The sequence below is a fragment of the Leptodactylus fuscus genome, chromosome 9, assembly GCF_031893055.1.
Source record: "Leptodactylus fuscus isolate aLepFus1 chromosome 9, aLepFus1.hap2, whole genome shotgun sequence".
In the NCBI taxonomy this organism is placed as follows: Eukaryota; Metazoa; Chordata; class Amphibia; order Anura; family Leptodactylidae; genus Leptodactylus; species Leptodactylus fuscus.
The window spans coordinates 65,292,385-65,304,542 of record NC_134273.1 but is presented as its reverse complement, the minus strand read 5'-3'; the positions used below and the strand labels follow the sequence as shown (position 1 = coordinate 65,304,542).

At 42.2% G+C, this 12,158-nt stretch overlaps 1 protein-coding gene across 1 annotated transcript in view; it reads right to left on the bottom strand.

The window, feature by feature from the left end:
• RGS5 (regulator of G protein signaling 5) overlaps positions 1-12,158 on the bottom strand; it is a 75,574-nt gene that overhangs the window by 23,126 nt on the left and 40,290 nt on the right. Inside the window, exons 3-4 of the mRNA XM_075287387.1 lie at positions 9,025-9,086; positions 510-676 (exon numbers count right to left, since the gene is read on the bottom strand). Coding sequence (XP_075143488.1) covers positions 510-676; positions 9,025-9,086 — 229 coding nt within the window. The remainder of the gene's footprint in view (positions 1-509; positions 677-9,024; positions 9,087-12,158) is intronic.

Genomic DNA, 12,158 nt, shown 5'->3' with positions numbered 1-12,158 from the left:
GTTTGCATTTATGTGACATTGTTTCTGAATTTAAGCGATGACAACTATTTAATGGATATTTCAAGCTGGGAGTTTCCAACCAGAAAAGACTTAACAAAGGCTGTGGGAATATTATTGTACTGTGTAAGCGTCCTAAGTACCGGAAACAAGTGAATACAGATATTCGGTACAGACAATAACTCACAGATACTAGTATGTCCTACTGAATAATACAGATTCAGATATAATGTAAAATTTGTAACAGCCCCCGGCCGATCTTGTGCCATTTATAATACTGGTATGCTCTACTATAGCAGATAGGCTTCTGCCCCCCCCCCCCCATAGATGCCAAGGTTTAGAGGAGACTGTAACCTCTGTAACCCCAATGGCTACACCTCTACATATGGAGGCATCTTAAAGCAGACCAGTAAGGATATAGTTACTTGTGGCAGATTAATTGCCAAAATTTTCATACTGATGTAGCAGTCGCCAAGTATAAAATAACACATTGACCTATTTCTTGCATTTACCTCTCTGGTGGCCTCTGTTTGGATGAATTCTTCATAGATTTTTTTAGCCTTTGCTGCCAGTTTGTTTGGGGACTTGGTCTTTTTGTACTCCTCACACGCCATCCAGAACTCAATGTTCTCCTCACTGAATTCCATCTTCAGGAAGTTCTGGAAGGCGGAAAGTCCATCTAGAAAAAGAAAAGACTGTGTTGGAAACATTGTATCATACGGAAAATGCCAGGGTATGCCATAAATGTATTATACACTTGGGATCCCTCAGTGGGACTCATATCTATTTAAAGAACTGGGTTGAGGATCCATATCCAGCAGACACCATGAATGGAGAGGTGGTCGCTCATGCGATATAAGAATTAGAGTAATTGTTGATAAGTCTCCTTGAATCCATTTTATTGAGTAGACTAATGGCATAGAATTGAATGACATTTTGATGCACCCCATTGATCCCAGTAGTTTCCCTGTTCAACTGAAAATGACCAAGTGTTCTAATGAGGGAACCAGATCTATAAATGTTAGAAATATCTCACATGTAAAAACATGTTTGTTTTTTTTCCTCTTTTTTTTGTAGCGCCATTCACTATGCAGCCAAAATGACATCTATGGCAACCTATGGCTATGATTTCGCACACAGGATATCTAACGTATATGAATTTCACTTTATTTACATACTTTTATATGTGTTCTAGGGAAAGGGAGTGATCTGAATTTTTTATTTTGTCCTGTACGTTATAGACCCCCAAGGGGTCTTGAACTCTAGGGCATCTGATCACTAATACAATACATTGCAATGTTAAGTAATTTCTTTATTCCCACAGTGACGATAGGACAAGGTCTGGGGCTTTACAAAGAAAAGATACAAGAAACACTTCTGCATATTCATTGCCTTATTTGAGGACGTTCATCTCCTTAGTCCCTTCCGGTGTCTCACATAGCAAGTGCGCTAGGTTTTCTTAGAATCCTTCCTTGCTGTTTACCGTTATGAGACATTTGTATATGTTGCAGAAATGAATGCCCTGTACGTGTTATTTGTTCCTCGAAGGCAAGGAATTATATGATAAATGGGTACACAGGACAAGAATGTTCCCCGCCGCTCTATTTCCTGTTATGGGGAGGAAGTTACATCATCTATTTGCGGTTTCTGCCACTTGCCCACGCTTCCATGTGAATAATATATTGGACAATATTTACACTACAGATAAACATCTCCTTTCTGAAAGAATCCAGGATAATGACACCGCTATAAGCCTTCATTTACACAGCGAGTGCGGCAGTCTGCAGGTGGATTGAATCACAGATGTGTGTATAAGTCACTATAAAGAGAATAGGCACCTATGTTAAATAAAGAGCAATGAACCGCCAGATGTAATGAAGAATAGTGGTCTAACTCGGTCTCACTGTGATCATTACTGTATGCTCAGGGCTGGTGTGCTGAAAATACTAGCACTAATGTCGTGGTAACAATGGGACTAGGCTATGGCTCCATCTAGCCCTTCTCATACTATTGTAAGAACAAGACACGGGGCATTGATAGAACAAATTTGATGGTTTGGTTTTTTTTTTGTGATGGGATAACGGTATTGGCAGCCACTTATCTTGTTTCCCCCAACAGTAGACCCTGAGTGACAGTGGGGCTGTCTTTATGCATTACCATGTCATCAGATGTATAGCCCTGGTTGGTCACACATTAATGCCCCCTTCGCAAAATATTTTGCCCAGGAGTCTCGATGTATTATACCAATTCACATGTACTGGTTCCCACCTTTGCAAATGGCAATTTCACATCATTGGACCCTGCTTTCAATGTATAGGTGCCCCAGGCTTCTTAATGTTTCTTCCCACGTAATTCAGTACCTGACCAATAAGTTCCTTTGACTCCTGAAGTGCAATGGTGGGTCTCCTGTGTTTTTTCGACATCCACCCAGTTTACATACATAACCCCATTTACTTATCTGCTACCCTGTCCATTGCTTTGGTACTGTGAATTAGAATAAGTTCACACTGGGGTTTTTGGACCGGAAGCTGAAGCGGAGGCCGCCTCAGGCTCCGGTCCAAAAGCCGGGTATCCGTGACTGAAAGCCAGTGTAGTGCACCAGCATCCTGCCGCACACTCCGCTCCGGATTAGGCCCAATGAATGGGCCTAGTCCGGAGGAGGGAGTGTCTTCAGGCCGAATCGCGAGGCGACTTGGCCTGAAGAATGAGCATCTCACTCAACTCCTGACTGGCTCCCATTGATTTCAGTGGGAGCCGTCTTTTTGGTCGGGATTTGAGGTAAATACGGCCTTAAAATTCTGACCAAAAAAACTGTGTGAACTTACCCTTAGTCTTCTGTCTAGCTATGTCTAGTGGAGACTAGTCCAAAGACCTGGACAAAACTGTAAAGTTGAGTTGTCTGCCCCATTAAATTATGGGGATAACGTCTATCCTTAGGGAGAGACCACCTTCTCAAGTGTGTGGAGACTTATACAGCCATAGTTGCTCCACTGCAAGGGAACATGGGAAGAATATGCAAATCTGTCTCCCAAGATGTAAACAGGGAGACACTGCCTCTGTCTCTGGTCTCTCAGCCTCTCACTTAAACCAAATCAATTCTCTCTAGGCTGCGCTGATGAAGTCCAACCAGATAGAAATGGTGCCGTCCGTAGCTGAGAAATTGATTTGGTTATAACCTCGCATTATGCAGTGAAGACTTCTGGGAAGTCGGGCATGATGTTCAGAGTGCTTGCTATAGAGGGCAGCACAACAGAGGCACTGTCTCCCTGTTTACATCTTGGGAGACAGATTTGCATATTCTTCCCATGTCCCATTAAAGTAATTGAAACCTTTCAGGTATCCAAATGTGTACCTCATACCGAAACCTCATTGGTGTAAAATCCAAAAAAGCAAAGAGCAAATGTATATGAGTATAATTTTGCTTTATAATTAAAACTCAGTTTAATCCAAAAATAGTTTAGTATTTAGTGAGGTGCAACTACTCATCTCGAAACACTTACCACTATGATACATAGAATATTATTACGAGTTTACCAATTCTGTACTCATTTTATTTAAAACCACAAAATCTTTTCGTAAAGACAAATTTGTGATTTTCCTTTCTACAACTGTTACAGTCCAGAGATGAATCTGAGACTTTGAATTCCATTGTAAGAAGCCATCCATTTGCTACGTGCATTTGTTTAGTAGGGTTGCAAAACTAAGATTCATTGATATAAGTATAATAAATATGTTTATGCTAAATTAAAATTAATTGTCCAGTGTTGGTCTATCACTATCGTAAACCTACCACAGTATTCCAAGCAAGAGAACGGAGACATGTCAACATACGACCAAAATATGAATTTGCTGTTGAAAGACAGAGCCAGAGCTTTGCTCTGTTTATACACGGGTTACACGTACGCCTGGGAAATATATGACAATTGAACACTACTCTACAACAAACACCATGACATATAGGTTAAAGCCACGTATAGTATTTCTGCATCCGTGTATTTTTAACTCACTTATTGAAAGCCTTTCCAAAACTAGCAGGCGATGAAAGCAACAAATTCCCATAATACACGCAAGTCTTAAAAGTGAATGATACTTTCTTTAATAACAAGCTATTTCTGTAAATAAATTGGAACGGTGCTCCGACGAATTAACTGGGCTCCAATTTCATCCCGAAAATAGCAACATGGTGGGAAATTGGAAGGTCTTCGAATGTCATTATCACAAAAATGAATGGTGTACATATGTGACACTAATGGGGGCTATGTTGAGTTTTGTCAATGCTACATCGGTGGGGGCGTAATACTGTCCTAAATATCATAAAACTAAATGAAACAGGGAGAAACCGTGCCAAGCTTCCCACAGTGGCTCAGGCATATCTCTCATCCATCATGCATTCAGTGGGACAGCCCCCGATTTCTGGTGCTATCCCGCTGTCCCTGTCAGTTTAGTGGTATGTTCCATTTCAACTTTATCTGTGTACTCCAGCTGAGTACAATGGTGGGTTAGGGAGCTGTAGGCCTAATTTGAGTACAATGGTGAAGTAGAGAGCCTACAGATCCCTACTCCACCATGCACCCCAATTGCTGTTATCGGCTGCTTGGACACAAGTGACCCTACATTATGCCTTTTCCTTTAAGCTGTTATACTATGTGGGGGCCATAAGAGGGACGACATATTGTGTGGGGATCACAAGGAGGATGAGTACACTGTGTGTGGGCTACAAGGGGACAATATACTACGTGGGGGTACAAAGGAAACTTATAGTGTGTGGGGAGCACTGTGGGGAATTATTCTATGTGAGGGCCACAAACAGCATTATATTCTGTGAGGTCACGATACTATGTGGGGCACAAAGGAATTGGTTGCGATTGGACAGGATCAAAGGAGGCATGGATGAAGTTGGAAGTGTTGCTTATGTGTAAATTGGTGCGACACACTGCATGCTACACATGCTCTTCCTCATACAGCCTCAAGGACACTGCGCTCTCCTGGTTCTCCTCTTATCTCTCAGACCGCACTTTCAGTGTATCATTTGTGGGCTCTGTTTCTTCCCCTCTTTCCCTTGCTGTTGGGGTTCCTCAGGGCTCTATCCTAGGCCCCCTGCTCTTCTCTCTCTACACAGCCCCCATTGGACAAACCATCGCCAGATGTGGCTTCTGGTACCATCTATATGCTGATGACACCCAATTATAGACATCTTCCCATGACATCACCCCTCCACTAATACAGAACACCAGCGACTGTCTTTCTGCTGTCTCAAATATCATGTCTTCGCTCTATCTGAAACTAAATCTCTCTAAGACTGAACTACTACTGTTTCCACTATCTAACAGATCTGTCCCTGATATATCCATTGCAGTCTCAGGCCTTACTATAACTCCTAGGCAGTATGCCTGCTGCCTCGGGGTCATGTTTGACGCAGACCTTTCCTTCACTCCCCATATTGACACACTTGCACGCTCACGTCACCCCCACCTCAACATCTCCAGAATACGCCCTTTCCTTACCAGAGATACATTAAAGACACTTATTGTCTCTCTGATTCATTCTCGCCTTGACTACTGTAACTCCTTACTAATCGGTCTTCCTCTTACTAAACTCTCTCCTCTACAATCTATTCTGAATGCAGCGGCCAGGCTCATCTATCAGTCTAGACGCTACAACGATGCCTCCGGTCTGTGGCAGTCACAACATTGGCTGCCTATTCATTACAGAATACAATATAAAATTATCACCCTGATCCACAAGGCTCTCCATAATGCCGCACCTCCCTACATTTCCTCCCTCATCTCTGTCTACCGCCCAACCCGTGCTCTCCATTCACTCAATGACCTAACACTTACATCCTCTATTATCAGAACCTCCCACGCTCATATACAAGACTTCTCCCGAGCTGCACCACTTCTCTGGAATGCTCTACCCCGGACAGTCAGATTAACTCCCAATTCAAGCACAAATTGAAGCGCAAATTAAAGACACATCTTTTCAGACAGGCCTATCACAATATCTTAATGTAAACCCTTCCGTACCGTCATTAGAATCCCCAAAATTTAACCCTCCTCATTACCCCACAGTATAATGCCATTTCAGGCTAACTCTATATGTCCAAGCTCCATCCACATGTTAAAGGACACGACTGGTGATGGCTCAAAGTTTTATGTTTGTGTAATGACAGTCACCTCTATTACAAAATTTTCTGACCATTGTATAAGCAATGCCGCCCCTGCTACCTCTTGTGTCACCCCCCTCTACCTCATAGATTGTAAGCTCTTGCGAGCAGGGCCCTCAGTCCCATAACTATGACTTTTTGTCTGTATTTGAACCCTATTAATTGTACAGTGCTGCGGAATATGTTGGCGCTATATAAATAAAATTTATTATTATTATTATTATTATTATTATTATTATCATTATTATACCACTTTTTGACCAATATCTTACCATTAGTAAATATTCATCATTTTATTGCTTCTCTTAGCCATGCCCATTTTCTAGATATGTTACAATCCTGTCTAGTAAATTGCAAAAATTGTCTAAAACGTATCATTTGATGTATAATTGGGGTGACAGGGCAGTCAGAATTGCCCAAAATATTGCCCACAGCTAACACATGTGTCACAGGAACCCTCCACGTTTCACACTCGCTGCACATAATTCCACGAGAGAGAACTGGCGTCAGTGCAGACCTATGGTTGGGGTGAAGATACTATGTATCACTGACTACCATGCAGCATGCCATGTATGTATATAGAGTGTCATTATGTAATGCATTATGTTATATTATTAGCGTTATATTTGGTCACCACGTGAGCAGGGCTTTGTAAGGTAGCTTGCACGAAAAACAATTTGTTAATGCGATGGCAAACAATAGTATTCTTGTGTCGCTCTTCCTTATGGGATGAATAATGGGATATATAAAATAATGTGCTGCTTCGCTTGTCCTGGAGGCTAAATGAATGGTAATTGTAGCTCCACGGAGATGTTTTATAATTAATCAGAGCAAAATATGACAATTTATTGTGAAAGGTCCTGTAATCTATTCTATGCCGCCCGCGGGCTTGTGCTCACATCACGCCTGTTTTTGTTTGAGCAATTAAGCTCAGTAAATATGACTCCATTGTATGGCAGCCAAAGGCAAATTAACAATAGATTGTGGGAAGATGAAGCGAGATACAGAACTAGAGACCTCGCATTAGGTGACTGTCTACATGTAGGTCCAGGTGAAATTAGGTTATCATCCTGCATTTACATTCAGAGCAAACGAAAAGGTCTTTATTCTGCAAAAATGGTGAAAAGAATAGCTTTATGCGTCATTGCACTTTTTGTGTGTTTTTATACAATAATATAATAATAATACATTTTATTTATATAGCGCTAACATATTCTGCAGTGCTGTACAATTTGTAGGGTTCAAATACAGACAGAAGGATACATTACTAAGAAAGTCATTTCACACAATGGGACTGAGGGCCCTGCTTGCAAGAACTTACAATCTATGAGGTAGAGGGGGTGACACAAGAGGTAGCAGGGGCGGCATTGCTTATACAGGGGGTCAGATAATTCTGTAATAGAGCGCTTGTACTATGTTTGGGGATTCCGTTCCCCTCTACATTTGTCACCCTTTTTGGGCAGAAACCACACAGACCCCATTATAGTCTATGGGATCGGTAGGGGTTCAACTTTAGACTTCCCCACCAATCGGCTGATTTCATCAGCTGCAGCACCAATACTATACACGGTATAGAGCCTGAAGTAGACAGCACCAGCCACCGTGTAGTGGCTGTGTTGAGTTACTGCAGGTCATTTGCATTATATCACACTATGTGAGATAGGAATGAATAAGACAAACAACTGTTTCCTAACATTAAGCGCTTATATTTAAGGGATGGATAACACTAGCTGCATATTCAAGGCAATGGGGAGAATTTTTGTCAATTTTTGCACTGCATCAAAAAGTGCATAAAAATGCTCAATTTTCACCATTTTCCAACCTTAGAAAAGTGAGCAGAGCAAGAGATCAAGTTGGGCTAGGGTGGGGACAACTTGGCCCAACAGTTTTACAGTGACAGTTCCTGACAGTCTAGTTGGGAAAGCCCCTCCTGACAGTCTGTCCGTAGCTCTGTACTGTCAGAGGGGGCGTTCCTTACCACCCAGCCATGATGCTGAGCAGTGAGGAAGACCTCCTCAGTACTAGTCTATGGGCGAGTACTGTCCGGAGGAGTGGGCGTTCCTCACCGCTCATTGTTATGGCTGGACGGTAAGGAACGCCCCCTCTGACAGTACAGCGCTACAGACAGACTGTTAGGAGGGGCGTTCCCAGCTAGACTGTCAGGAATGCCCTTCTGACAGTGGGCAGACATCAGTAACGGCGCAGGTAGCTCTTCTCCTGTGGCACATAACGGGAAAGCCGATAGTGACTTCAGCGCACTGTCAGCTTTCTAGTGGTATATAAAACCACATGCCTGAGGACATGAAAATCCCTCTTTAATGAATTCCTCCAATGTTCATATAATATAGCTGTAATGTGATGCGGCTAAAAGGATATCAATGAAGGCACTTCACATGGAGAATAAAAGTGTCCACATTTCAATTTTATTTTGTGAAGCCTATAAAGTCAGGGCCATACATTCCCATGAGATGGTTTGCTCGTAGTGATCTATTGCAGGCTGTAAGTTTCGAACGTTGGTGTAAACCGGTGAAAGTGCTGATATAAGGCAGATTTTCACTACTTGAGTCATCTCTATTAATTCGTAATGAAACATATGTCTAGTGTTTACTACTAACAAACTATGTGTGACAAATCATATCAGGATTTTACAGGGCCTCTCTTAAACCTTTCCAGGAATCCAAACCAGCGCAGGGTCATCTGAGAATAGAGGACAGGAAGGTCTGGATTTTCCAGCTAGAGAAATATTCTGCTTGTGGGAAAAGACGTGAAGCTATATGGGGTCAATGGCATGTATCGTAGTGATGCTAAGCCCTCAATGATGGGATGCAGAGCGGAAGCTGAGGCAAGAGATGGATACTCACAGCTGTTCTGAAGAAGCTTCTCCAGAGAATCCTTCCACTGCACGGCCTCATCTACCGATGGTCTGGTAAAGGAAACACAAGGTAAACCAGGTTCAAGGTATGACATCAGCATGGTGACATCACAGATTCATCTATTTAATAAAATTTCATGTAGAACGTTACATTTCTAATTTATTAGAGTCATTTCTATCTAAAAAAAATAAAGCAACCTTATATCATTTGCAATGACCTCAAATTGCACCGTTAAGATACCGAAGAGCAAGTTTTTATTACTGTCACTAGGTATAATCACATCATATCAGGAATATTCAGCTGCTTAGAAGTTCTGCCATACTAATGTACAACGTATACAGTATATGTGCTGATGACTTCTTCATCTGGTATCAGCCTCTTTCTCCGGCCACACGCCATGATCCCTCCATAAATAATGTCTGTCCTCCTCTCATTGCTCTGATCACCTCCCTAAATGACAAGGCTTTATTGACGATTGGGGCTGTGCTACCTCTTTAATCCAATTGTGGAGCAATTATTGGACGACTGTGAAATATCCCCCAGAACATCTAATTTTATGCTTCTCTCCTGCAGGGGGCTGAGACCTCAGGCTAATATGTCAATTACAGTTACGTGTAATGATTCCTGGGTAAGGACAAAGATGAACAAAATGTTGCTTTTAAACTGCACTTTTAATAAGAGGATTGTATTAGCAACTGGGAAATACTTTGTTACTGGCACTGCCTTCTGGGCATTTACCTTTATAACTTATGGTTTATACAAAGAAGAGAAAAAAGGGACAAATAAAATGCAAAAGATGAAAATAAAAGTTCCCCAAATGCTTCATGTAAATGAGTGTGGCAAGTACTCCATTGACTTCTATGAGGCTACCAGCCAGCCCCCCATATAAGTGAATGGAGCGCTGGCTAGGTATGTGCACCAGTGCTCTCTTCGCATAACAAGTGCTGCAAAACATGTTCATTGTACGGTAAGTTTTGCCAGTTTTATTATTATTTTGGAATATTTTATTTTTATTATTATTAAATTATTATTCATAATAATAATAGCAATTAAATTAATTAATTAAAATTTAAACGAGTTTTCTGGCACCAAATGGATTCCACATGATAGATGAGAGGATGCAGGCAGGATTGCCATAGGTATAACTGACATGCTGCGATTTAGGGCGGGTTCACACCTGCGCCGGTCTCCGCTTTGCAGGTTTCTGTCTTCTGCCCAAGAAACTGGACAGGAGACGAAAACCGTCAGTCAGTTTTCAAACCCATTCACTCGAATGGGTTTGCAAAGTGACCGCCCGTGAGCGTCTTCTGCCTCTCTGCGGTGAAACCGGTTTTATTAACCGGACACAAAGTCGGACATGCAGGACTTTGTGTCCGGTTAAAAAAAAAACGTTTCACCGCGGAGACCAGAAGACGATCACGGGTGGACACTGACTGCCGGGTTTCCGTCTCCTGTCCAGTTTCTCGGGCAGAAGACGGAAACCCACAAAGCGGAGACCGGGACACAGATGTGAACCCGCCCTTACAAAAACGCAAGCCATATGTCATTTTGTGACATGTGGATGCCTAGTATATTTATTTTTATACGTAATCTCAAGAAAGAGGTTCATTTGAATTTTTATATATAGATATTGCAGATTTTTAAACTTCTCACAATCTTCTTACCATTTTTTAGCTCACCTAGGATGCTTGAACATGCCGTCATTAGATCACGTAGATCATAGACTGCAATGCTACTTTATTACTAGAGATGAGCGAACAGTGTTCTATCGAACTCATGTTCGATCGGATATTAGGCTGTTCGGCATGTTCGAATCGAATCGAACACCGCGTGGTAAAGTGCGCCATTACTCGATTCCCCTCCCACCTTCCCTGGCGCCTTTTTTGCTCCAATAACAGCGCTGGGTAGGTGGGACAGGAACTACGACACCGGTGACGTTGAAAAAAGTAGGCAAAACCCATTGGCTGCCGAAAACATGTGACCTCTAATTTAAAAGAACAGCGACGCCCAGCTTCGCGTCATTCTGAGCTTGCAATTCACCGAGGACGGAGGTTTCCGTCCAGCTAGCTAGGGCTTAGATTCTGGGTAGGCAGGGACAGGCTAGGATAGGAAGGAGAAGACAACCAACAGCTCTTGTAAGAGCTAAATTCCAGGGAGAAGCTTGTCAGTGTAACGTGGCACTGACGGGCTCAATCGCCGCAACCCAGCTTTCCCAGGATCCTGAATGGAATACACTGTCAGTGTATTCCCGTATACCCGATATATACCCCGATACCCGTTCCAACGGTGTGCCCCCCCACCTTCACCCCAGAAATACCCTGCAAGTCCCCTAGCAATAGAATTGGGGCTATATACACCCACAATTTTTACTACTGGTATACAGTGCCATTGTCTGACTGGGAATTCAAAGAATATATTGGGAATACAAATACCCTCATTTCTTGCTACTGCCATATAGTGCCAGTTTCTGACTGGTAATTCAAAGAATATATTGGGGTTACGTGCACCCACAATTTTTACTACTGGTATACAGTGCCATTGTCTGACTGGGAATTCAAAGAATATATTGGGAATACAAATACCCTCATTTCTTGCTACTGCCATATAGTGCCAGTGTCTGACTGGGAATTCAAAGAATATATTGGGGTTACGTGCACCCACAATTTTTACTACTGGTATACAGTGCCATTGTCTGACTGGGAATTCAAAGAGTATATTGGGAATACAAATACCCTCATTTCTTGCTACTGCCATATAGTGCCAGTTTCTGACTGGGAATTCAAAGAATATATTGGGGTTACGTGCACCCACAATTTTTACTACTGGTATACAGTGCCATTGTCTGACTGGGAATTCAAAGAATATATTGGGGTTATAAATACCCTCATTTCTTGCTACTGCCATATAGTGCCAGTTTCTGACTGGTAATTCAAAGAATATATTGGGGTTACGTGCACCCACAATTTTTACTACTGGTATACAGTGCCATTGTCTGACTGGGAATTCAAAGAGTATATTGGGAATACAAATACCCTCATTTCTTGCTACTGCCATATAGTGCCAGTGTCTGACTGGGAATTCAAAGAATATATTGGGGTTACGTGCACCCACAATTTTTACTA